The sequence below is a fragment of the Rattus rattus genome, chromosome 8 (genome assembly GCF_011064425.1).
Source record: "Rattus rattus isolate New Zealand chromosome 8, Rrattus_CSIRO_v1, whole genome shotgun sequence".
Lineage (NCBI taxonomy): Eukaryota > Metazoa > Chordata > Mammalia > Rodentia > Muridae > Rattus > Rattus rattus.
Window position 1 is genome coordinate 97610356 of NC_046161.1, and position 26814 is coordinate 97637169.

A 26814-nucleotide genomic window follows, 5' to 3' on the forward strand; every position below is an offset into this window, starting at 1 on the left:
CGGTCTGTATGGAGATAGGGTCTTATGTATTCCAGGCTGGCCTGAAATTCCTGATCTCCCCAGCTCCACCGCCCAATACTTGGACCACTGGTGTGCCACTATGTCAGCTGACCTTTGGTGTTTGTTCTATTGGTTCCGCCAGGGCCCTGCTACCACCGTTGCCTTTTCAAGAACGGGGGAATATTTCGCTTCTGGAGGCTCTGATGAACAGGTAAGAAAGAATGGCCTAAGGAATCAGACCCCCACAGGAGGCTGGGGGCCAGATGCAGATGGGCTGTGGTGGCTTTTGGTGACTATACCCATTGTGAATAGACTGCTGGAGTGTGGGTGGGGGCACCCAGGTCCAAGGCAATGACTGTTCCTAAATAAGTCTTCAGGGGTGACCTGTGGAAGTGTCTTAGAATAGAATGGGTTGGAAGGATTTTGAGCTAATTATCATGGTGAAAAAGTTGAAGATTTTCAGGTTTCTTTTGCCCGATTGCATAAACAGTGAAGAATTACTGGATACTTACTGTAGATCTGGTAATGTCGTCAGTGTGGCAAGAATTTCATAGCTCATTTAGTTCTCCTGAGTCCTGTGGGGCGAGTCTTCCTATTTTATTCTTATAGATGAGAAAACATCCCAGCAGGCAGCAGAGACAGGATGGGCCCTGAGCCCAGCTGACTGCTGGGCCTCGTATCCCTGGAGCCTCTGCTCTATCCTTTCCCAGGAGCCTCTGCGCCATTCTCTGTGGCCTTTTGCTTCCCAGCTCACTGCTCATCTAAAGGATCAGCATTTTCTGTGTCTTGGCTGCAGAGAAGTCCTGCCCCACCTTATCACCACTTGCACTGGGCTTCATCCTGTTAGCCCAGGCCTCTGCCCAGTCTGCTAAATGCCACGGGCTTGTCTGCTGGGGGAGGGAGGTACTTGCCCTTGGTGTCTAGCTCAAAGCCCGGCCCGGGAAAGGTGTGGAGCAGCGAGGGATGCACTGTCAGCAGTCTCCCCGAGTATACACAGTGCCTTTTGTCCAAACACTGTGGAGAAAAAGAGTGGTGGCCGTGAACATGCTTGATCTGGTGGGCTGCCGAGAATGTTCATGCTCTGGGTGCTCAGCCTAGACAAGTCCTGTTGGCCTTCATAACTCCCAGCTGCAGTAAAATACTGATTCTCCAGTAAGGCAGAGGTTAACCGAAGGTTCTTTGTCCACAGCCTAGATAAGAGCCAGCTTGTATCTTCCCATCCCATCACTAGGTCCTAACTATCAGCCAAAGAGGAGGAAGGTGAGAGAAAACCTTGAGCCTCCAGTGAGTGTGAAAGGAGAATGCATGGCAGATGCTCGTGCTAACTGTGTAGTAGAAGTGCGTGCTAAAAGCCGTGGTACCACAAGTCACCCGGCACAAGCAGGCTGCTTGCTGCGGCCATCCTCAGACAGCGAGACCGACAACTCCCTCAACCTTTTAGTTTGCTCGTGTTTTTCTGGGGTGACACTGGCGTTACGTCTACATTCATGCTGGCCACTGTGTTGCTGGTCATGTCAGGACCTTGTACGTGAGGTGTGTACGCCAGCATTCTGCCTGTAAAGGGGTAGATGAGGTACCCGTGTGCCCGTCTCTCGGGGTGGTGTGAACAGTGGAGCTGTGAGGAGCCACGTTCATTGCTGTGTCCCAGTCAGTGGGGTGTACCTAGGCATGTCAAGTCTTCAGTGGGTGAAAGACTGGTGGGCTGTTTTGTTTTGTTTTGTGACCACCATGGATGGCCAAGTCACCCACCCTGCAGATAAGCCTCGCAGCACCCAGCCTCCAGTGGCTTCTTAGCCACCACTAGGGAGTGCTCTTGCCTCCTGGCAGGGTGGGCGACTCTCAGCTTTTGTGAGGTGCTTTTAGGCATTATCCTGTTTGGGAAGATACTGAGTGTGGCTAGTTATTTATTTGGGTTTTTTGACATTTATTTTTGTATCTAACTTTTTTAAAAAATGTGAATAGGTGTTTGGCCCCTATGTAAGTCTATGTATCGTATTTATGCAGTGCCTGTGGAGGCCAGAAGAGGGCGTCGGGTCTCCTGGTACTAGAGTTACAGAGGTTATAGTAGCTATGTTGGAATCAAACTGACTGACTGTCTGTCTGTCTGTCTGTCTGTCTATCTATCTATCTATCTATCTATCTATCTATCTATCTATCTATCTATCTATCTATCTATCTATCAGTGTTGATCTCACTCTTTAGTGCTGGGTGGCCAGCTTGGCCTTGAACTCACAGATTTATCTGCCTTTATCTGTACCTGGCTAAGAGTGTATTTTTTTTTTAATTGTTAAACTTATTGGACTTAGGATAATGAGTGTGTTACTCCATTCCCTGGTGCCAGTGACTGTGTCACACTGTATCCTTCTAGCAGCTCTGGAAGGCGGAAGCTGGGATCTTTTCACAGAAGAGGGCATAGGACATATGAGTCCCTCACCTGAGGCCTCGCAGTAGGGGCTGGAGCCAGGACATTAATCCAGTAGTGTGGGCTGGAGTTTATGTTCACCGCTTCCCACAGTGTCCTAGGCAAGCCAACACCTTCAGGCCTTCCTTTCCAATAGACAAGATAAATGGAAAGGGAACAAATGGATTTAATAGTGATTCTGACATGAGGCATCTATGACGCTTGGGTAGAGGGAGAAGCAGGTGCTAAGATCTAATCATGCTACATGGTAATACTCCATCTGGTGCCCCAGAGACGCCTTATCAGGGATGTGGGGCAGGCCCCAGAGTTGAGTTGTCATATCAGGTGGGAGCCACTACAGCTGAGGACTTCGGGGTTGACCGATTACCTCTCTCATTCTCCGCCTGTTGCTCTTGGTAGGTGATGGTCTGGAAGAGTAACTTTGACACCGTTGATTATGGAGACATGAAGGCACGGAGGCCCCCACCCCAGGCCAGCTCTGCTGGGACTCTGGTAAGTGGCTTGGCAGTTAGGGCTTGAGCCATGTGACTCTGGGATAGTCACAGTGATCAGGACAAGGCTCGGAGATGAGGGGGCCTGGAGGCTTCTCTGCCATGAGAAAGGGACCCTGGTGTACCAAATAATACTTTGAGCCTTGACTCCAATCCAGAATGAACAAATCAGATATAAAGGCTATAGAGCAGTTTTAGGGTCCAGGATGCCCACCCTTTTGGTGGGGGTACTTTTGGGGGGCATATGCTGCTGCTGGAGTGAGGCCAAGGCATACAAAGGACCTGTCCCATGCCAGGCCTCCCTTCGATCACAGGACCCACGCACATGGGGTTCCTAGAGGGCTCGGGACCCAAAGCCTCAGCTGGGACGAGTGGGAACGACACTGGTTTGGTTAGTCTCACTTCTTCCCCCCTCCCCCCTTAAACCATGCAGAGGAAGTTCCTTACCCACAAACTATTTTTAGTACCTTTGGTGATAAAAGGACATTCAGTTTTCCTGAGTAAAAAGAATCTAATGTTGTAAAATAAATAATTGGGTGAAAACTGGAACTGATAAAGGCTCATTAAAAGCTATCACTTATTTTAACTTTGGTTGAAATCCCAAAGGCTTTAAGCTTCTATGGCCGTGGACTGTTATCCTCTCCTCTGCCTGGGCCAAAGAAGTACTGTGGCCTCCTGGGCAGGAGGAAACTGGCTCGAGCCACAGGAAGCGGCTCGCCCAAACCCCCAGCAAGTCAAGGCTGGAACTCAGAATAGAACCAGGAAGCCTCCCAGTCTGTCCCAGGTTTACTGTGGCTGAATCTCTCCTACCACAAGGCCCCCAGTCTGCACCAGAGCTGCCTTTGGAGTAGGCCACATTGTGCCTACAGTGTTCTCCCAAGAATCTCCCACTTGCCTGGCCACTGTGGCTGCAGGCTTTCTTTCTGCTCCGTGTTTGAGCTATGGGCTAGTTGGAGCTCTTTGGGTCGCCCCAGTGTTCTCCTTGCTGCCAATCCCTTTTCTGCCTAGAAAGAACTTTGAATGGTGAGGCTTGGGTCCTGTGTGGGTCCTGCCCTCTATCCTGCAGCTCCCTGACTATTGGGCACTTGCAGTGAGACCAGCACTGCCAAGGCCTTTGCCTGTGCTCATTGCCTGCAGAGTGAGTGGGTGGTTCTTGCCCTAGTTCTCAGGTGAGACTCTCAGCTGTCACCATGCTGTCTCCTCAGAGCAAGGCTAAGTAACCATGCAGGTAGCTGCTGGTGGCAGGGGCCTGCTTGACAGCCCTTCCTATCCTAGGGGGCTACTGCCATCTGCCTCGGGAGAATAGTTAGCATTCTTCAGGTAGAAGAAAAACTGACATTACTTCTATTTTATTATTATTAAAAAGAATTTCATGCAATTATTGAGCATATTTCTCCCACTCCCTGCCTTCTCCTTTCTCTTCCCTCCCCTCCTGGTAGTTATCTTTGTCCCCTACAGTTTAACTTGTACTTCGATGTCATATATATGTACACAGGTTTATGAATCTGTATATAATGTAAGAACTACAAATGAGAGAAAACATTGGTGTTAGCCTTTCTGAGACCGCCTGATTTATTTAATCCGGACATCTCTGATTGCATCCATTTGCCTGCAAACAGCATTGCTTCATTCTTTTTGTAATTTAGCTGTTGTGAGTAAGGCTGCAGGTGTCCCTGGGATATGCTGACTTGGAGCTCCTCTAGTAAATACCGAGCAGTGGTAGAGCTGCTTTTAGTTGTTTGAGAAGCCTCCGTTCTGAGCTCCACAGTGGTTACTAGCTTACATCCCACCAACAGAGTGTAAGTGGTCATTGTGTCTACATCCTTGCTAACCTTTGTTGTTTGTTTCTTAATGGCAATTCTGGCAGTACTGGGGGGGAATCTCATTGTAGTTTTAATGATTAGTGAAATTGCCTGTATTTTTTTTCTTAGTTATTGGGAAGTTAACTTGGACAAACTGCCTAATGTCCCTCAACCACATGCAGAATGGGGAACATACCTGCCTCGTTTCCCAGAGCTTCAGGGCCTGAGAGTCTAGGGTGAAGTCACGTGGGTGGGGAAGCCAGCATGACAGGATGGAGAGTTGAAGGTGAAGGGCTCAGCAGGACCCAAGGAAGCCAGCTGTCCCCAAACTACTCTGAGGCCCATATCAGGGCTCTTACTGTAGTCCTACCAATGGGTGGCCCTACATGGGACTCAAGCAGGGGCAAGATATGAGTTCTGGCGGCCTCTGAACCCTGTTGGGTGGTCCCGGACATCCTCCCAAGCCTCCATTTCTTCAGCGGTTCAGAGTACTCCACAGCATGTAATGAAGGCATCTAAAGAGACACAGTAATCTTAGAGTTAGTCCTGGTTGACATAGGAACTTCTTGTTCTTTGTCATAAGTCCCTTCTAGAGCCTTGAGCGAACAGGTAGACCCGAGACACCCCACCCCACCCCCATCAATGCTGCCTGAGGGGTTTCTCTGAAAGGGACAAAGAAGATGGCCCAGGGGTATTGTTCTGTCTGGTTTTATTGTGGGGGCATATGTGTGTGTGTGTGTGTGTGTGTGTGTGTGTGTGTGTGTGTGTGTGTGTGTGAATGATAAAATCAACCATTTTAACCATGTTTCAGTGTCTGTCTTAGGAAGCCATGAGCATCCACTTCCACAATTTTTTCATTCTCCTGTGTTGGAGAGAGCACGTTTTTGCAACTATAATGGCTAGGTTCTCTCCTGAGGTAGGAAGGGAGCTGGTTAGTGAGTTCCCCTCTTCCCTGGCACTCAGATCCTCTGTATGGCCAGAGAGCTCGGCTCCCCAGGGGAGCCCAGGAGCACTGCTTTGTCCTGGGAACTGGGTCCGACGAGCTCCCTTGCTTCTGGTAACCCTGGTTTGCTCAACCTCAGCAAGTTGCATTCGGGGCAGATATTCTTTGAGTGCAGTGCTGTGCACCGCGACATCTTTAGCATCCCTGGCCTTTACCTAATGGATTCCAGTTGCATCCTGCTTCCCAGTTGTGATGACCAGAAGTGTCTTCAGATATTGTCAGGTGTCACTGTTGAGAATCACCGTTGAGCCCAGAAAGAAAGCAGTTGGGAGGTGTGGGGTGAGGCTGCAGGAGGAGTGTGGAGGGGACACTGCTCTAGAGGTGGGCAGCTCTAGAAGACATGGACCAGAGCTCTCAGCTCTTAGTCCGTTTTGTAGAAATGCTGTTAGGTTGATCAGATTTCAGGCTCCCCTAGAGACGTTGGTAAACAATAAGAAAAGACACTTCACCTTTGCAACTTGGCTTTCCTCAGACTGGCTGTCTTGCCCTTCCTGCCCAAAGGCTCAGGCTCAGGCTCAGAGGCAATACCTAATGAGAGGCCTTGGGTGCCAGGGTGGTTTACTTCTCTGTCATCACTGGACTACGCTGCCCCTTTGAGGCCCTTTGCTCCTCCAGCTCTGTCTTCCTTAGGCACCGAAGCAAGGCGTGCACCCCTAGGCATTTGGTGCTGTCAGGGGCCAAGTAAGTGTGGAACTTCGGACCACATGCGTTCTCCACTGTGGCCATTGGAAACCAGAGGGACAGACCTTGCCTGGACCCTTGCTGCTCTCCCCCACCCCCTAGCAGAGACTGGCAAGGACATCCTTGTGAGCCTGTAGAGGTCCTTCACCCTTGAGCCCCCCGCCTGTGACCGCGTCTCTGAACGTGACTTTCAGCTTTCAGCTCTTGGAGTGAAGGCTGTCCTTAAACTCACTCCGAGCAGAGCTGCGTTCACTGTGGAGCTATTTTCAACCTCTGGTTGAAATTCACAGCTTATTTTTAGGCACATTTCATGTTGAAAAGCAAAAGCCATTTCCCAGCCATTCAGAATGAGAATAATGGGTGCCATTTTCCCTCTGTTCTTGGCTGAGTTGTACAAAGGAGGGATTTCAGGGCTCGTGGCTGGGGCTCTTTCTCTGCTTGGAAGGTTGCACATGAAGGATTCCAGGCCATGCTGCAGGCTGAGAGTGGGCAGGAATCTCCATGCTCTGCCCTAAAAGAAGACTGGAAGGACTACTTTTGGGCAGATGAGTGCCTCCTGGAGGGGGTATGTGTGGGTACCCAGAGGGCTTCTCTGTAGCAGCAGATGCTTGACTGGTGTTCCAGGGAACCACTGCTTTAGCCTGTTCCTTGCTGTAGCCACGCCCACCATCTGTCCTTACTTACCTGCCCTCCTGCTCTCCGGACTTGAGGGTCTGTTCCTTAGGTTGAGAGACCTTGGCCAATTTCAGAGTTCGCATCTTGCCCTCCTCAAATCTTCTCCAAGACAGATTTCTACCTCAGCTGCAGAAGTACTTTTAAACTTCTTGTTTGTTTTGTTTTGGACAGGGTCTCACAATGTAGACCAGGCTGACTTTGAACTCAGAGATCTGCCCGCCTCTGCCTGCATAATGGAATTAAATGAGCGTACTACCATGCTCAGCTTTTTAACCTACTTTTTTTTTTTTTTCCGGAGCTGAGGACCAAACCCAGGGCCTTGCATTTGATAAGCCAGCGCTCTACCACTGAGCTAAATCCCCAACCCCTTTAACCTACTTTTAATTAACAAGAATGCATTTATCTGGATCTATCCTTATTTTTGCCACAGTTAGAAGCCCATTATGCAATTGAGAAGTTGTGCTAGGTGGGGTGGAAGAGGAAGAACACCACGTTCTAGATAATTCAGCAAAACTGACAGAGGGAAAAAACCAACCCACTTCCTGAGCTCTCAAGGTTGGCTGCTCCAGGTTAGACATTAACCTTGATCTCTGGGTTGAGGGCTTTTCTCTGCTCTCCTCTCAAGATTGCATTTGAAGGAGAAAAGCTACCTGTGGTTAAGTGCTTGGCTTCTGGCTTCCGACCAACCAGTGATTGAATCCCATCCCTGCCTTGTTTGGGCTGTGACCCCAGCCAGTGGCCGGATCTCTGAGATCTTGTTTCCTCTTCTGTCAACGTGGGAGACACTGGGTCCTCCTCTTTTTGTACATTTCACAGGTGGTATTCAAGCAAGCAGCACTTGGCCCTGTTCCTGGCACATGGTGAGTGCTCAAGAAGCATAGCTATTTCAAGAATGTTCTTTTCCCCTTTAGGTCTTCTGAGAGTCAGAGTGATCAAGTGTTCATCAAACCTTCTGGGGTGAGGGGCATTGAACAAAGGTGTGGGTGCATTGCTGACTGGGGTAATTTCCAGTGCTGGCTTCTCCTTCAAGTGATTCTTATGAGGACCAGGGAGGATTTTAGACCCCTCCAAACATATATTGTTCGTTTGTTTTAACTGACAGATCCAAAGTCAGATAAGAAAGTAAACGGAAACAAATCACACATAATACACATACACATCACACCACACATGTACACACCACACCCATCCATCACACCACACAAACACACACCATACATACACACACATATGCCATACACACCATACCATACATACACACATCACACCCATCCATCACACCAAACATACACCACACATACATACACACCACACCCATCCATCACACCACACAAATACATGCCATACATACACACATACACACCGCACCACACATACACCATACCCATCCATCACATCATACAAATATATACCACACACACAGTACCCCCACACAGCACGTGCACACATGCGCGCGTGCACACACACACACACACACACACACACACACATACACACACACACTCAAAACTCCTCAGAGCCTTAGTGCTAGAACTTTTCCCAGAAAAGCGGTTGCCCTTAGCCCAAGGCCTTCTTGAGGCCTTCCTCTTCTGCCTCGTGCCTCAGGTTCTGAGGGCAAAGTCCTAGACACCTGCTCTACCTTTGTTTTGTTTTGGGTTCTGCCGTGTAGTTCTGATTTTGAGTGCAAAGGGATCTGATTTCTTCTCCATAGCTACTTCCCTGTTCTGAGGCTCTAGAAGGCCCTCAGTGCTTGCGGGGGATGGGGGGGGGTGTTTCAAGACCGAGCTTTTCCCTACAGAAACCTCACCTAAGGAGGCAAAGAGGAGACCCATTTCCATCTGCCTCAAGGATTTCATCTCGGTGCCTTTTGGCTGCTGAAAGAAAATCCTATGGGCTAGGTAGCTTTTAAACACAGAGGAATGCCATGTGGCATTCATGTCTCAGGGTTCTGGAGGCACTGGTGAGGGCGTGGTGGCTTCTTCTGTGTCCTACTGCAGTCGACAGTGCCGGCTAAAACCCTCTTATAAGGGCAGTAATCCTAATCGTGGTTGTTCCGTCCTCGTGACCCAGTTACCCCCAAAGCCTTAGTTCCAAATGTGCTAGGGATTATGATTCTAGCATAAATTTTATAGGGGATACAAATATTAAACTATTAGCAGTTTGATTTCCCTACTTGGGTCCTTTTCCCAGAATATAAATTTCTGGTCTTGGCATTTGCTCTTTGTGGGGAAAAATAAGGACTCAAGCTGGGTGTGATGGCACACGCCTGTGATTCCAGCCCTTGGAAGGTGGTGGGAGGGAGACAGGGGCCAGCCTGAGCTACAGGGGAGCCTGCCCCCAAAAAACAAAACACAAAGTGAAGGAAACTCGAATTCAAAGGCACGCTTAGCAGGCGGGTCACTGAGGGCATTTGAAGCAGAATGAACCCCAGATTTATATGTCTTAAAAAGGAACGTCTCCCTTCTCCACTTGACCCCCTTTCTGGCTCTTTTTTTTTTTTTTTTTTTTTTTCTCTCTCAAGACAGTTAAAGGGAATTCTTGGCTTTCTGTCTGCTCCCAGTGAGTCAGATACCCAGAAGTTACGCAGCCTGGAAAGGGGTTGGTTTTACAGGGCCCATTGCCCCATCACATGGTGCTGCCCCTCCTCTGGGTCCAGGCATCTCTGGCTGTTGAGCAGTGTCTCTTTATGTGGATATGTTGTGCATCTGGCTGGTTGGCCAGCTTTGTCCATTGTGCCCTCACCTCTGTGGGTGATAGCTTGGTGGGTAACAGGGAGCCAGGCTGTCTCCTGAGGGGCTCCAATCCTCCCTTTGGTGTTGGGAGTCTGCAGATGTCACAGGGCTCTGAGGGGTGACTTAGGGACAGTGGGGATGCTGATACCTGGTTGTACATTGCTGTGTGGCTCCTGGTACTGTTCATTCATGCCTAGACTAAGTCATACGACATTCTGGTGAATAGTTCTAGACCCAGTCAAGTGCAGGCCCCTGGGCTGGGTGCAGCAAGATCAAGAGGGCCTTGAATGAAGAAGCGAAAGGTGTCTCCGCATTTCTCCTTCAGCATCCTCAGACCTAAGACAATACCCGGGCTCAGTGTGTGCGAGTACACACTCACAGGCTCAGTGTGTGTGAGTACACACTCACATGTAGGCCTGCGGCATTGCTGTCTTAGGGGCCTGTGAGGTCTGCATTCCTACCGTCTGTGGTCAAGTGTGATCATTAGTGCCTACCGCTGCTGCTTAGACATGGGGTACCGCGGATCCCAGCACAGGACAGGGGACATCAGGCTACTCAGATGCCTTCCTGGTGTGAAAGTGGGAATCTTACAAGCACGGATTGCATTTGCACAAGGTGACATTCGCAGGAATCCATGTTAGCTGTTGGGATAAAGACAGGATTTTTAAAATCTTGGCCGCTAGCCTCAAACTCATAGAGACTTGCCTAGTTCTTGCTGCTTCCCCATCATTGGGATTAAAAGTGTGTGCCACCCTGCCCAGCCAAGGCAGGCTTTTTAACATTTGACATTTATTCATTGTCAGAAGCTCCTCCAGCTGGTTCTGAAACTCAGCAGTGCATCACAGCACACATGGGGATGTTAAAACTTAGCTGCCGGCTGGGCTGTCCCCAGGGCGTCTGATTTGCCAGAGTTTCCACGGCTAACACATTTCCAGGAGACACTGTGGTACAGCCAGTGCAGGCCCCACTCTGGAAACACTGTTTGACGTCCTAGACAAGGAGCCCTTCCTATCTTAGACATTTCTGTCACTGGAAGGATCTGGCCAGCTTTGTGGTGTGGAGCAGAGCAGGCATGAGAACGGGCTTCAGGCTCCAGGCGTCTGAGGCTCGGCCTTGTCTCTTTTTTGGCTCAATTCTATTTTTTAAATCCAGGAAGCTGAAAGTGGGAGAAGCAAGCCACGTGTAGAACAAGCCCAGATGCTTGAGCCCCGCTCTGCTTCTCTGGGGCGCTGACACCTGTTCCCGGCAGAGCTGCTCTCTGCCATTGGCTCTCCCAGATGGTCGCTTCACGCAGTCTTCCCAGGTGTTCAGAGGCTGGACATTCTTTCTCTTTTCTTGTTCTTTCCTTTCCTTCATTCCTTTTTTCTTTTCTTTTCTTTTTTTTTAAAATGAAACAAAACAAAACAGGATCTCTCTGCGTAGCTTGGCTGTCCTGAAAATCACTATGTAGACCAGGCTGGCCTTGAACTCAGAAATCAGTTTGCCTGTCTTCTGTGTACTAGGATTAAAGGCCATCGAGTCTGGCCCTTTTTATTTTTTAGATAGGTAGGAGGGAGGGAGGGAGGGGAGGGAGGAGGGGGAGGGAGGAGGGAGGGAGGAGAGAGAAAGGGGGATAGAGAGAGTGAGTTGCAATGCAAGAGTGGACGTCCAAAGACAACTTCCAGGAGTTCTCTCTTTCCACCATGTGGGTCTTGAACTCAGGTCATCAAATTTGGTAGCAAGCACCTTGACTCACTGAGCCATCTCACCTGCCCAGAGCAGCCCCTTCCCAGAGTAGGCTCCCTTCCCACATCAGTTATTCCCAGCCTAGGACTGAGCTTCGTTCTCCCCACAGCGGCCATCGTGTGCTGGAAAAGGATGCCAAGGAGTCAGGGTGTGGAGGACACGCGCCCGGGATCCCTGAGGAGCGAGCTTGAGTGTGTGAGCGTAGTACCTGGCTGGCTTTGGCCCTTTCCTTAGGGCGTTTGTTGTTGTTTGTTTGGTTTGGTTTTTGGTTTGGTTTGGTTGGTTTGGTTTTAGGTTTGGTTTTCATGGCTCCAGACTAATGAAGACAGCCTCTTTCTGACTGTGTTTGCTCCTCTGGCAGCTGATGGCTGGGGTGGTACAGCAGCCCTCAGGCCACAAAGGGAGGCAGAAGCTACACGTCTGGACGAGCTACAGAATTACTTCTCATCTGAAATGGAAAACCCCTCTTTGCATTTTATATTTCCAGATTGGCTAGTAGTGTTGACCATGTGGTGTAAGGGTGTTGGATAATACTTATGTTTATGTTCTTATTGGTTACCATGGCAAAGGGAAAAAATCAGAATAGATGGTTTCCATGGAGATTATCTTACAGTTAGTTTCCCTGAAGGTCTGGACACTGCTGTGGGCTCAGTGAACACTGCTACTGCCGTCAGGGGCTTTCTCTAGGAAGAGCCATCACCTTGTGCAGACATTCTTTGGACTTGGACAAAGCCACCTGCCCCCCAGGCTTACAGACCCTAAAGGGGTGGTGGCCCTGCAGCTCTGCTTCCTGCTGGAGTTTCCCAGCATGGCGTCAGCCCACAGCACTTGTTATCAAAACAAAAACCCTTGTGTGACAGAATAATTCAGATTAGCACTTGAGTGGAGCAGGTAGCATCCCAACCCCTTCCCCAGGGTTCTCTACTTGCCAACCTTACATCTTCTCCACACTTTTTAGAAGCCCTCAGCGCATTTTTTTAATTCCAGATACAATATTTTACTCTAAGGATCTTCCTTGACTATATAACCGTGAGGCTATTGTCACATCAACACAATTAATAATGTCTTCATAACAAGTACTTAGAACATGTTCACATTTTTCTACATTGTATCAAGAATGCCATTTCGTGGGGCTGGGGATGGGACTCAGTTGGCAGATTACTGTGTTTGATTCCAAGCACCAAATAAAAACAAGTGTGGTGATTTATGCCTGCAGTCCTAGCCTTTGGGGGCAAAGGCAGGAGGATCACAAGTTCAAGTCTGGGGTGTGGGGCTGGGGGCGGGGAGGGCGTCTCTTCACTCAAGTAAGGATATGAAGACTCGCATGCCCATGCATATCCTGCTGTCTGCACACTCCTTTCACCATCCATTGTTCAGAGTCAGGCCAGGAACAAGGGGACTCCTGGACCCGCTGTCCTTAGGAAGACCCAACTTCTCCTGGAGCTATGATGGCTACATAGGCAAGCTACTGCTAGGTGACCTGGTCTGGGCACTGGGTAGGATTGCTGGCCTTCTTTGGAGCCTGCAGGGGGAGGGGAGGAGGGATGATGTAACTGTAGTTCATGCAGCTTCATTTTCCAGGAAAGAGAGGCCATAAGACCCCCTGGGACACAGCCTCCCTGGGAAGACCGGGCATTGGCAAAGGGCTCTAGCTAATCCGAGACCAGCTGCTCTGCTGATTGGCTAGAGTCAGGCCTGGGTGTCTCTCGGCAGGCTCAGTTCACATACTTTTATGCTGTGCAAAATATGAATTAACTGAACTTGGGAGTGGTGCCTGGGGCATGGTCGGTGGCTCTGACACTCTCCATTGAACTAAGTGTGAAGAAAGTTTAAAATAGTCTAGCCTTTGTTCCCAGAGTTTTAAAATTCAACTCCAGTAGTTACAATGATCTGTCTTCGAGTGGATCTATAAATAAACTGCTACTGTTCCTCTTTGTCACCAAAGCTTCCGAGTCTTCCAGCGACGTCCCTGCCGCTCATCTTCGTTAGATGCCTCTCATCTGTAGGGCAGCTGCAGCCATCAGCAAGCTGGGCTGACACATGGGGTTTGTAAAGACAGCAGCATGCTCCCTTTTAAAAATCCAGTTCCCCCAAATAACTATGGAGGGAGAAATAGCAGCTTTGCAGTGGAGAAACTTGGAGAGGGGACAGTGCCCACAGAGCCATCAGCATCAAGTACTGGCTACACAGACCCTGCAGTGTCAAAAGGCATAACCTGAATCCAGTCCCAGGAAATATCAGGCACACAAGAATTGAGAAAATAACTGACCAATACTGTTGGAAAGAATTGGTCTTGAAAGGTCCGGGGAACTGACACAGAGTGCAGGAGGCTGAACAAATAGTAAAGTGTGGTGAAAGGCCAGGGAACCAGTGGCTGGCACAGCCTAGCACACAACCCTGAGGACCTGAGTGTCGAACCCCAGCACTCATGTAGAAACACAAGCACACACACCACACATATTATATATACACACATGCAAAACACACCACACACATTATATATACACACATGCAAAACACACCACACACACACACATATACCACACACATTATATATATATATATATATATATACACACACACACACATATATATATACAATGCACACCACACACATGCATATATATATATACATATACATATATATATACAATGCACACCACACACATGCATTTTATATATATATATATATAATATACACATACATACCACACACTATACACACACACACACACACGAAATCCTATAGTATTATAATATTCTGTCTAGACTAGAGATTGGGGGATATCAGCTGCAGAAACTGGTAGAACTCACATAACTTTGGTTAGTGGTATTCCCAATGTCGGTCTCCTGATCTCCTGACTGCTGTGGTTATGTAAGATGCTAACATGGGGGGCAGGGAGTAATGGAAATTCTCTGTACTATATTTTGCAACTTTTCTATAAGTCTAAAATTAGTTCAAAGCAATTTAATCTTTTATTAAAAACCAACTACAGCCAACACTAGGGCTTTATTAGAATTCTTCATCTCCTTCCTCCCAGCCCTCAGGCCCTTGCTGTATGGAGACTCCATGTAGCTGTGGTGGACCTTACATTCTGTTTGTAGGGCTGGCCTGAATACAAGCTGTCCTAACTGGGACCCCTGTGTGTCCCAAGGGAACAGTCTTTCCCAAAGAAAGAAGATTCCTGTGCTCTGACCACTCACCTTTGTTCTGTCTTCCTTAAATATTAGCTCATTTTGAAGACTTTTTTGTTTGGGTTTTTCTGTTTAGTTTTTGAGATGGTCTCTTTAAGTAGTCACGACTGGCCTGAAGACCAAACTGACCTTGAATTCAGAGATCTACTTGCCTATGCTTCACATGTACTGGAATCAAAGAGGAGCCAGTCCATCATGCCTGGCAAACATTTATTTATATGTGTGTATGGTCTGCCATACTTGAATGTGGCGGTCAGAGGTGAACTTGCAAGAGTCTGTTCTCTCCATTCACAGGTCTGTTCCAGGGATTCAGCTCAGGTCTTTAGACCATGAGGGTGCCTCAGAGGCGCGTCTCACATAAGTCCTAGCAGACTATATGAGGAAAGTGGGCTTCACTGGGATGGCCCTGCCTCCTCTGAGGCTCTTGTACACAAGGTTAAAGGACCTAGACCTCACTGCCTGCCCTCTCCCTGTGTGTGTTCCTGACCCCACCTTACCATGCTGCCACCGGTGTGGGTCTCTGACTGTGCTATGGCAGTGATGCAGTGATGCCCTGAACACCAACCAGAAGGCTGTGTTGTTTGCCGTCCCAGGAATGAAGGTCGAGGACCTCCGGGGAGCGCTGTGGTTATATGATAGGCATGGGCAGTCGCTGTCTTAAGGTGGCTTGGCTTTCTCGGTTCATCTTGTTCCCCCACACCTCACTTCCCCTGAGAGCAGAGGTGAACCCTGCCTGCCAGGGCATGCTCTCTCCTCTTTTGAAGACACCCCTTCACTCGATGTGGAAAATACTCGGAAACTTTTGCAGAGCCAGCCTCGTTGTGGGCCCAGGAGTGGCTGTCTCAGGCTGGAGGCAAGCAGAGTGGGCCAGGCAGAGTGGGCTCTGTGCTTCGTCTGTTCATTTGCTCCATAGCCCAGATGGAATGGAGTCACTGGCATTCCCTGCCTTTCTGACGGAATCATGACATAAAAAGGAACACCATGTTGCCTTTAGTCCCAAAGCCTAGATTGCACTGATCTGCATGGCAGGAAAAACTCATCAGTGTGTTGATCAGGCCTGTGGATCCTTTGCCCTCTATTTTAAAGACATACTCAGTTTCCAAGCAGTGAGAACCTTGTAGAGTCAAGGTGTAGCTGGTTGGGACCTGGCTGGGGTCTTTGGTTGCAGAGTATCCCTTTCAGCTGTGAGGCTGCTGTTTTGGCCTCAGACCTTGTACTTGACTGTCCCTCAACTTAAGCATGACCCAGCGCCCTGCCCTCTTCAGAGCCTGGTGTGGGGAACAGGCATGTTCATAAGTCGAGAAAGCCAGCAGCTGTAAGGAAACCCTAGGCTCACACTTGGGCAAACATCGGCCAGACTGCCAAACAATTAGATGCTTTTAAGAAACCAAAATTCCTTGTGGCTTCAGGCTATGTTTAGAACCAGAAGTTTGCTCCCCTATTGGATTCCAGGCCGGAACCCTAAATTACAAGACAAATAAGCGTATAGTATATCTAGTTTGCAAATGTGTGTGATTTAAGAAGCTAGCCCTGCCTCTCCCATATGAGAATCGGGTGTGAGGCTGAGTCCAAGTGAGTTCTACCTTTTAATTCCCTCCCCAGGGCCCGGTTTAGCAAACCTGAAGGCAACTGTAACTTCTGAGAGAGAGCAGCTAATGGTCTGAGGTCGGGACAGAGACCTCTGAGCTCTCCTTGCTAAGTGAGTAGACTGCAGTGAAAGAAAAAGAGCTAAAGAGATTTAATATGTGTGTGTGTGTGTGTGTGTGTGTGTGTGTGTGTGTGTGTGTACACGTACACGCGCGCGTCCTTTGGAAACTCTGAAATGCTTTAATGTGTTAAGTAGGCAGTGACCAGGTAGGCTGTGCAAGGAAGAAATTAGTGAAAACCCAGCCCTGGGTCACCTCAGCCTCTCCATTCTGGCCCCATATGAAGCCATGGGTCAGTTCTTAGATACCTGTCCATTACAGAGTTTTTATAGGAGCAGGCCAGGCAGAGGACAGGGTCCAGGGTGAACAATTAAAAGAAAAGAAGAAATGTGTACTCTGGGCAAACATTAATCATCTCCCATCCACCCACCTGCAGCTCTGTTCTGTTAGCTCAGCATCATCCGGTCAAATGGCAGATGCTTCTGGCTCCTTGCCCACAGTGTGCGGTCCTTGCTTGATTCTGCATGAATCCCTGTGTAGCTAAGGGCTGCTTGGGAAACCCTGCCCATAGGAGTGTGCTTCTTCCTCTCTTCCACTGAGGAGACTACACTGAAATGAGATGCTCTGCTCTAGCCATGTAGAAAATAGTTCACACACCGATGGCAAGCCTCCTGGGCCTCTCTCACCCAGTCATCAGCCTGCAGCTTAGCGTCTTGGCGCTGCTCTGTGGGGAGGCGGTGCTCTTCGCCTTGAGTGTAGAGTAGTACTGACAGACCACTGGCTCCGAGGGGCATTGGAGACGCAGTACCAGCTTTAGAGGGAGTTGATCAAGTTTTGTAATTACAATAGTAATAATCACCGTGAAGAAATAAGCAGTTCTGAGTTCTGTCAAACAGATCCAGTTAGATAATACCACACACCAACACATGATCAAGATACAGAATATTTCATTTGTTTCAAAAAGTTTTCTTGTGCCTCTTTGTATATACAAACAACACTAATTGATACACACCCCTCCGCCCCCGGAGCTGAGGACCGACCAATTGACCTTCTTATTGTAGGATTTTGTTTGTTTGTTTTTGAGACAGGGGCTTGCTATGTAGGCTTTGCTGACCTGGGACCTGCTATGCAAGCAGGCAGGCCTCAAACTCTTAAGAGACCTGTCTGCCTGTCTGTACTGAGGTTATAGGCATGAGTCTGCGTGCACAGCTGTTGTGAGGTGGGGTTTTTGGTTGGTTTTAGGGGTTTTTTTGTTTGGTTGGTTTTGCATATATGCGTGAGTGACATGTAAACATGTGCGGGTACACGTGTATGCAGTTGTGTGTGCACATGCTTGTGGAGGTTGACATTCAATTATCCACTGAACCCAGAGTTTGCTGATTCAACTAGCCATCTTGCTCTTGGAGTTGTGTCCCCAACCTCCAGAGCACTGGGATTACCCACTGGTGGAGCACCTGCTCAGGTTTATGGGACTGTGAATACGAACTCCAGTCCTGGTGTTTGCCTGCTAGGCCCTTTTGCCCACTAAGCCTTCTCCACAGCTCCACTTACTGACTTTGCTGTCTAAGTTAGTTTGCACCTCTTAGAATTTATGTAAGTGGAATCATACAATTACTTACTCATTTGATCTGGTTTCTTCCAGCCTAATTATTTTGAGGTTGACCCATGTTGTTACATGTATAAGTAGTTCATACCTTTTACTGCTGAGGATTCAATGGAGTGGATGCATCACAGTCTGTTTATCTACCTGAGGGTAAACATTGGATTATTCTCTGTTATTTGGTTGTCACCACCAACAGCAACAGCAACAAAGTTGCTGTGAACTTTCATATGCATATTTTCTATGCATATATGCTTTTGTTTTCTTTCTTTAAAGAAAAGTTTGTTTGTTTGTTTAATGTATGTAAGTACACTGTCTCTTTCTTCAGACACACCAGAAGAAGGCATCGGATCTCATTACAGATGGTTGTGAGCCACCATGTAGTTGCTGGGAATTAAACTCAGGACCTCTGGAAGAGGAACCAGTGCTCTTAACAGCCGAGCCCTCTCTCTCCAGCCCTGTTTCTGTTTTTCTTACAGTGTATGGCTGACCAGATAGTGGGTATTATACTATATAAGCCTTTAAGTAACTATGACTGCCATGGGCCACCATGCTAGTCTTACGTGGTACAGGGGTCAAACCAAGGGCCTTGTGCATGCTAGGTAAGCACACTGAGCTGTATCCCTAACCTTAGCCCTTTCGGAGGCTCACAGGACAGTTCTTTCTTTCTTTGAAAAATTTATGTGTATGACGTGTTACCTACATGTCTTGTGTCTGAGGAGATCAGAAAAGGCTATCAAATCCCCTGGAACTGGAGTTCAGAGTGGTCGTAAGCCACACTGCGTGGTGCTAAGAACAGAACCCAGATTCTCTGGAAGAGAAAAGCGCTTGGTCTTTTAGGTTATCCTCTTTTCTCTTCTTAGGGTAGGATTGCTGCTTTCCCCCAGCTCCCAGTATCCTAGGCCCGTTGTACAGTCAGCCAACCTAGACCAGCCAGGAAGTTGACCACAGTGATTTCTCTGACAGTGAAGACCCACAGCCTGTTCAGGTTTGGTTTAATGAAATTTCATGGGTTGCTTTCTCGTGTGCCCGGATGACTGAGAGCTATTTTAATGCATCCCTGCTGTGTATGAAGGGCGGAGCCCTTGGTGGCATATGACAGGGAGCTGACAGAAGAAAAGAGCCCAGGCAGACACCCTTTAAACATGCTGTGAGAGCCTAGAATCACGGTGGCCTCAGAAGAGACCCCGACAGGTCCCAAGGGGAGTTTCCACATCTTTTTTGTGGTTTTGGAATTAAAATAATATTTGATGTAAATGGCATAGTATGGAACTGTACATGTGTACTGATGCTGGTGGGGGTTTACTTATGATGCACTGGATTATTAGTTTCTCTTCTCCTGCTGTAGGGAAGTACCTAACAGAAGAAGGTAAGGAAGCAGGGTCTATTTCAGCTCCCAGTTTGAGAGGGGATACAGTGGGTCATGCTGGGAAGGCATGGTGGCTGGCAGTGGGTCATGCTGGGAAGGCATGGTGGCTGGCAGTGGGTCATGCTGGGAAGGCATGGTGGCTGGCAGTGGGTCATGCTGGGAAGGCATGGTGGCAGAGCGTGAGCCTGGGCTGCAGGTCAGGAAATGGAGGTGGGCGGATGCTGTTGCTCCGCTCAGTGCTCCTTTCACTCAGCCTGGGACCACAGCCTGTGGGATGTTGCTGCCCACATTCAGGGTGGGTCACTCCTCCTCTGTTAAACTTTTGAAAACACTGACAGTCAGGACCAAAGGTGTGTGCCCTGATGACTCCAAGAGTAAGTATCACATCCAAGAACCACTGTGGCCCCTAGGATGCTTCTTGCTAAGCTGCTGTGACCTTTGCTCTCCCACGCTGTTGAGGCACCTGCATCTCCACTACTCCACAGCTACCTGGGCACTTAGCTTTCCTATGACTGCCTTTGTGCTACTCATGCGGCTTCACAGGGAATGCTGCAGCTCTTGGACACTGCAGTGCAGGTGGGTGACTGCAGGCTGTGGGGGCAGGGCCCGTGGCCCACAGCCCTTTGCTGCAGTGCAGATGCTGACGAGGTTTTGTCACAGGAATTTCACTGTTTCTGTGGGTTGAGCCCTTCAGGGCATCAAGTATTTGTGGAGGGCTTCTGTTCTTGCCTGGGCAGGCATTCCAGGATAGACAGGGGAAGGCAGTGATGTAGAAACTGTTAGGCTCAGAGGAGCTGGTGGCCTCACAAAGATACTAAGGAGAAAGTGCACAAAGAAGTCCAGTTGCAGCCAGTATAACAGACATGTCACCTGTCACGGACTGCCTGATACCCAGGAGTTTGTGCTTTGAGGTTAGATCCCAGCCAAATGATTTTGAGCAAGTATGTAGCGTGCCAGGGTGATCTTTCCTGAGAGAACACTTAGACTGAGTGTTCTCTGTCTGAAAAATAATAAAACAACCTCTACTGTGAAGGACCCTCAAGGATTTAGTGAGGTGATGTTAAATCAGGGCTTGCAGTAGATGGCAGGTAAACAGTACTGGCCAGCCTCAGTGCTGTGATGCCCCCTTTGATCTTTTGAGGCGGGATGGCCTAGACCATGGCCTTAAGTTCACTTTGAAGCCTAGACTGGCCTCACATTTGTGATCCTCCTGCCTCAGTTTCCCGAGTATTGGGGTAACAGGGACCATGCACAGCTTCCAGAAACCTCACATTCTTTTAAGTTGTTTTCTTATTATATTTTTCTTATTATCTTTTTCCTTTTCTAATTAATTCTACCACTCAGGAAGCAGGCGGATCTCTATGAGTTCAAAGCCAGCCTGGTCTATAGAATGAGTTCTAGTACAACCAGGGCTACACAGGAAACCCTATCTCAAAAAACTCTGTGTGTCTGTGTGTCTGTGTGTCTGTGTGTGTTTAAATTAAGTATACATGTGTGTGTAGTGTAGTATGTGCTTGGAGGGTAGAGGACAATGTCTGTTAGTCAGTTCTTTCCTTCTGCCATGGGTTTGGGATTGAACTCAGTAAGTACTTGTCCTCATTCTGCCACCCCATATGTCTCCATATGTAGCCCAGGCTACCCTGGAATTCACAGCCCTCTTGTCTTAGCCTCAGAGTGCCAGGATTTGCATTTCTTTCCTCAGTTTCCTCTGTTGTGACGGGAAGACAGCCCATATCCCTGGTATCCATGGGAACACATATCTCCCCTGAAGCCACGTCTCCAGCTTGGAGCACCACGGCTCCAGTCTTTGCTGCTCCCTTGGATCTGCTCAGCTTTGGCTCAGAAGGAGACTGCTAAAGTTGGCGCTCACTCCCCACCCCCACCTCATCATCCCTGGTTTCCAGAAGCTCAGTTCAGCACTGGCAGCCTTCGGGCTGCTCTGCAGAAACACTCAGAATTTCCATTCCCTCCTTCCCAGGCGGCAGGGAGCACCAGTCTGGCGGTCCCCAGGAAGATGCCTGCCCTCGGGACAGGAAGCCTGTAACCTTTTCTCAGAAGTCTGTCCTAGTGGATCCACAGTTCTCCTGCCCTGGGGAAGAGTATGTCTGTCTGAAAGGAGTGAGCAGGGGCACAAGGCTTGAGGGTGACTTCAGGTGCGCCCGTCTAAACTCACTGACCCTATTTTACAGATGAGAAGGTAGAGGCACTAGCTAGAGTGATGGAGCCAAGGCCTCTCCAGCTTCTCATTCCTCACCTGAGGCAGAACTACCTGAGCCTGGAGATCAATGTGCTGGGTCCGAGCTGTCTTGGCAAGGCTGGCAGGCTTCTGAAGTGTTTCCTTATGCAATGGACTTCTGGGTAGGCACTGAGATCTGATTGATTCCACGATGGAAGAGCCCTGGTTCTGATAGCCAAGAGCTTAGGAAATGGCCACGTCACACAGTAGACATGTCAACAGTGGACATGTGGTCATCACACAGTAGGCACGTCAACAGTGGACATGAGCTCATGACACCAATTTCATTCTCAAGAATGTCCCTCTGGCTCATGTCTCATACACTCAAGTTCTTTGGCCACCAGAGCTGGCATTTTTCAAGTTCATATCAATATGTCCTTGAAAGTTTGTGGTTTATAAGATCAGAACTCTTTCCTAATAAAGAAAAATATTCAGGTAGATTCCACAGCTGACTTGCTGTGCATTCCCTTGTCACCTGAACCCTCACCTGCGTCCATTCCTTCCAAAGACTGTGATGTAATCACGGTGAGCATTGCCAGGCCAGACCATCCTCCACAGCTGGTTAGTGGATTAGTCTCAGGGAAGACCCTTGGGGGAGGTGTGAACAGCCAGCTGGCTGTGGGTCTCCAGGCATCCTAGAACTGTCAGGGCTGAGCTAGGTGAGTCCCAATTGTCCCCAGTATACTCCACTGCCTGTGGCTCTGGGAGGTGGCTGGCTTCTCGGTACAGTAGGCTTAGCTCTGTGGTACATGGGTGGACCACAAGCTTTGACCCTCGTGATGTCCTAGATTTGTGTGGAAAGGGGTAATGAGCACAGCCCACGCAGGAGGCCCATGAACAGGGAGCACCAATTCGTCTGCCTGTGTGCTAGCCCTTGTTTTCAAGATGAAGTGGCTAGAGGAATGGGGCAGGAAGGAGGCCTAGGTATGCAGGAGCAGCGGAGCCCCTGATGAGGAGGGCAGGGCACTTTTAGCAGAGGGAGAGGGTGAAGCAAAGTATCCATGAAGAGAGAAATGCCGTGAGAGTGCCAGGGCACAAGCAAGAGGGTGTGGAAGGAGCTGGATTGGACTGGCAGAGCCCTGCGGGTGACATGGTACATCTGGAATGTCCACTAGACACGTGTAGGTCATCAAAGCTTGGGAACTGACCCAGAGCACGGGCCGTCAGTTTTACACAGTGGGGCTGCAGGATTGGGACTGTGGCATCTGCTGTGGCCTCCAGGCACCCATGCTCAGGGAATCCTGCTCCATACATGCAGGCTGCTTCCCGAGGCAGGAGAAGCCTTCCTTTGAGTATAGAGAGGGGCTCAACTTTTATGACTTGGGGGCTTAGTCACCCCTCGAGTCATAAAAATCCAAGTGCCTCCCATTCCTGGAGTCCTGTTGGAGACAAGCCAGCTGTGGCTGTCCTGTGGATTCAGGCTCCTGCCAGCCATCTGGGCACAAGAGTCACACAAAGATCTTGGTTTTTCAGGGGATCTGGGGCAGGGCAGGGGTTGGAACATCCCCTCTCATTTCTGGGCCACAGCTGCACGGCCGTTGGGAGGGCAGGATTGAAATCAAGCCGTCTGGGGGAAGAGGGACTTGAGGGCTTTGCAGTCTTGTCTCTGGCTCCTCCAAGACGCATCCTGGTTGGTGCCTGAGAAGGAAGAGTTGCGAGCCGGATCGGCCTCCCTGAGGACCTCTGAGATGTGAGAGTATTCTGCGCACTCAGGGGTGCCCTGCCCCCGTGCCCAGTAGTATGGATTGCAGAGCGCTCACCTCCACTTCTCCTCAGTCTCTGCCATAAGATGGGCACATGGACCTTGGTGTGAGGAAGGGGTACTTGTCCTATCTCACTGCGTTCCCTGCTGACGTAGAAGCCATTTCCTCAGCTCTCCTGGCTTTTCAGATAAGCCTCTAGAGATGGTCCTCTCTCCTTGTTGCCTCAACCACTAAATAGACTGAGGGCCTGGTCTCTTTCTGTTTTTAGCCAGAAATGGATTTGCCCGTCCCACCAGGCAGAGACAGGAGTCTGGAGTCAGTTCATAGTGACGCCCAGGAGCCCATCAGCATGCCCCAGACACTGACCAGCACACTTGAGCACATCGTGGGCCAGCTGGACGTCCTCACACAGGTAGGGCCTGCTGGGACTACACCCCTCATCGGTGTTGCTTGGTGTTTGTATCATTTGATGGTGGTTGGCAGGTATTGACTTTTATTTTAATGAGTCAGGGTCACCTTGGATGGCCAAGGCTGACCTTGAACTGGAGACCCCTTACTCCAGCCTCAGTACTGCTGTCACAGGTACTACTGTCACAGGTGTGTGGCCATCACTGTCCCCAGCAACCGCTGGGTTTTTAAAGACAAGCTCAGGGTGCCTTTGTGTTCCTCATGAACTGTGTCCTTCACTGGATCAAAGGCATGGTGCCTGTCTTGTTACGGTTTCTATTGCTGTGATGAAATACCATGACCAAAAACCAAAACGTGTTGAGGGAAAGGGACTTATTTGGCTTACACTTTCACATTGTAGGCTGTCATTAGAGGAAATCAGGACAGAAACTTAAAACAGAGCAGGGACCTGAAAGCAGGAGCTCACGCAGAGGCCATGGAACAGTGCTGCTTACTGGCTTGCTCAGCCTGCTTTCCTATAGAGCCCAGGACCACCAGCCTAGGGGTGGCTCCACCCGCAGTGGACTGGGCCTTCCCTCATCAATCACTAAGAAAATGTCCTAGAGGCTTGCTTACAGTTTGATCTTATGAAAGCATTTTCTTAATTAAGGTTCCCTCTTCCCAGATCACGATAGCTTGTGTCAAGTTGACATAAAGCTAGCCAGAATGGTGGCTTACACCTTTGAATTTAGCACTGGAGAAGCAGAGGCAGTGGGTGTCTGTGAGTTTGAAGCCCGTCTGGTCTATAAGTCTTAATAAGTTCCAGACTGGCCAAGGTTACATAGTGTGAGACTCTGTCTTTTAAAATAAATAAATAAAGTGTTTCTGTGAGTGTAAAGGGGTGAGGAGGAGGATGGACCTGTTTTCCAGGGGGAGGTTACATAGTTTGAGACTCTGTCTTCTAAAATAAATAAATAGTTTCTGTGAGTGTAAAGGGGGTAGGGAAGAGAATGGCCCTGTTTTCCAACTGACATTAATGAAATATTAGTGCCTTTCCTGGGATTCTGACTGATGGAGCTATGTAAGCCCCAGCCACTAAATTCCAAAGTCACCACACAGGTCTCTGCCAGAGTTTGCCCACCGTGGTATGGTAGGGTCACAACAGTGCTTTGAGAGAAATCCTGTCCATGCTGTTCTCGCCCGCCAGGAGCTGGGTGCAGTGAGTTGGACTCTCTGTGGGCCTGGCCTTGAACTCCGCACCATCCATGCTTTTTCCCAGGAGCCCTTGGAACGACCCCTTCAGTTCTTTAAACTCCCGTGTCCTGACTAATGCACAGGTGGTCTGAGCGCTGACCTTTGCTATTTTCGGTAAGGGTTAGCAGATTTGAATCTCTGCAGTGTTTGGCTCTTGCCTGATTCTAGGTATCTGCTGAGGAAGTGTTTATGTGACCGATGGTCTTCTTCGGTGAGGTAAATGTGGGTCCTACTCTTTGGAGCTTAGCTTACATTAGTAACTTGCAAATTACAGCATGGCACCTTCAGTAAGCAAGAACCCCAACAGGAGGTGGTAGCTGCACTGTGGTTGCCCAGCAGAGCATCACATCTGAGGGAGGCCTTGACAAAAGAGCAACTGCTGTGGTCTGGAAGAGCCAATCCAGGGTAGCTGACATGTGGCACTACTGGGGGGCCACTGGGCAAGCCAGTGTTGAGAGACCTCTGTCTTCCTGGTGCCTTGGCTGTAGATGCCTGGCAGGGACCCTACAGATCCCGACATCCCATGCTGGCTTGTAGTTAATGAGGCTGTGGGACAGCCTGCAAGGAAGGGCTGTAAAAGCAGGGAGAGGCAGGATCTGTCCCTCGTTCAGTCCTACAGGAGAACTGTAAAGGCCAGCTAGTAGAAATGGAGCTGAAGCAGCCTGCCATCCCTTCCCTGACTCTAAACCCTGGGCTAAGGGAGACAAGCCACTCCATCTTGCCTTGGGCCCACGGATGGAAGCACCTATGGGAGAGGCTGAGTGGCTGGGCGTCAGGGTTGTGGGACTCCAGAGCACAGTGTACAGACATTCCGGGAAGCCCGAGAAGCCCTGAGAAAAGGAAAGCCTTCTCTGAAGAGACTGAGCCATGTGCCAAGGTTTTAAGATGAAAACCCCACCTCGAGCCCAGCAGAGACTGCCTCTGGTTCCTCACAGCCTCTTCAAGTGAGAGGTCGGGGAGGCGGAGTCATTAGGACTTTACAGGATAAAATTGGAAATTAAGTCTGAGAAGATGGCTAAAAATACAGGCGTATGGCACCCAACACGCTTTCTGTTGCTTATTTGGGGGTGCACATGGAAGGTTGTTTCGTGTTAACAGTCAGGAGTATGATAGTAACTTTGTAAGAAGCTCATCTCACAGAGTAGAAGTGGCCTGCAGCTGGGTGTCTGGATGTCCTACCTGACACTGGTCTCTTCGCAGCTCCATAGCGGTCTTCTCCTCTGACAGCGCCTGCCTGTGTGTTCCTTGGTACCACAAAGTGAAAAGTGTTGCCCTTGGACCCACTGTGTCTTGAGGAAGCTTGGATTCCTTAAAGCCCCACACAAGGCCATGAGGTGCAGCCCCGTTTTCTACATGGTACATTTGAGTTCCTCGGACTGTGCTCTTTGGAGGCCCCGTCCTAACCGAACCAGCTCTCTCCTGAGTGGCAGCCCAGGCAGCCACTGCCACCTTCCTTTTCAAGTGGTTTGTTGAGCAGGGCCCCTGTTTATTCTGTGAGTGTTGGCCTTGAGTGCTACCCCTCATCAGTTACTCCTACTATGTGCTTAGTCCTCAAGTTTTCTGTGCTCTGTGCTCTGGCCACCTCAGCACCAACTCCTGCTTCAGTGATATCCATGTGACTTATCTGTTGTGCTGTGTGAGCATACTTACTGCCTTTTCCTCCTCTTCAAGGAAGTCTACACTTCTACCCCACAGAACATCCTTCCAGAGCCATGCTGTTGAACTGGATAGTGGGCAGGGGTGATTTCTTTTTTTTTTTTTTTTTTTTTTTTTTGGAGCTGGGGACTGAACCCAGAGGCTTTCGCTTGCTAGGCAAGTTCTCTACCGCTGAGCTAAATCCCCAACCCCAGGGATGATTTCTGAATGAGTCACGGGTCCTCCAATACCTATTAC

At 49.3% G+C, this 26814-nt stretch overlaps 1 protein-coding gene across 1 annotated transcript in view; it reads left to right on the forward strand.

The window, feature by feature from the left end:
* The window catches only part of Poc1a (POC1 centriolar protein A), a 67153-nt gene that overhangs the window by 24267 nt on the left and 16072 nt on the right, over positions 1-26814 (forward strand). The window contains exons 8-10 of the mRNA XM_032910831.1: positions 143-211; positions 2822-2914; positions 23549-23692. Coding sequence (XP_032766722.1) covers positions 143-211; positions 2822-2914; positions 23549-23692 — 306 coding nt within the window. The remainder of the gene's footprint in view (positions 1-142; positions 212-2821; positions 2915-23548; positions 23693-26814) is intronic.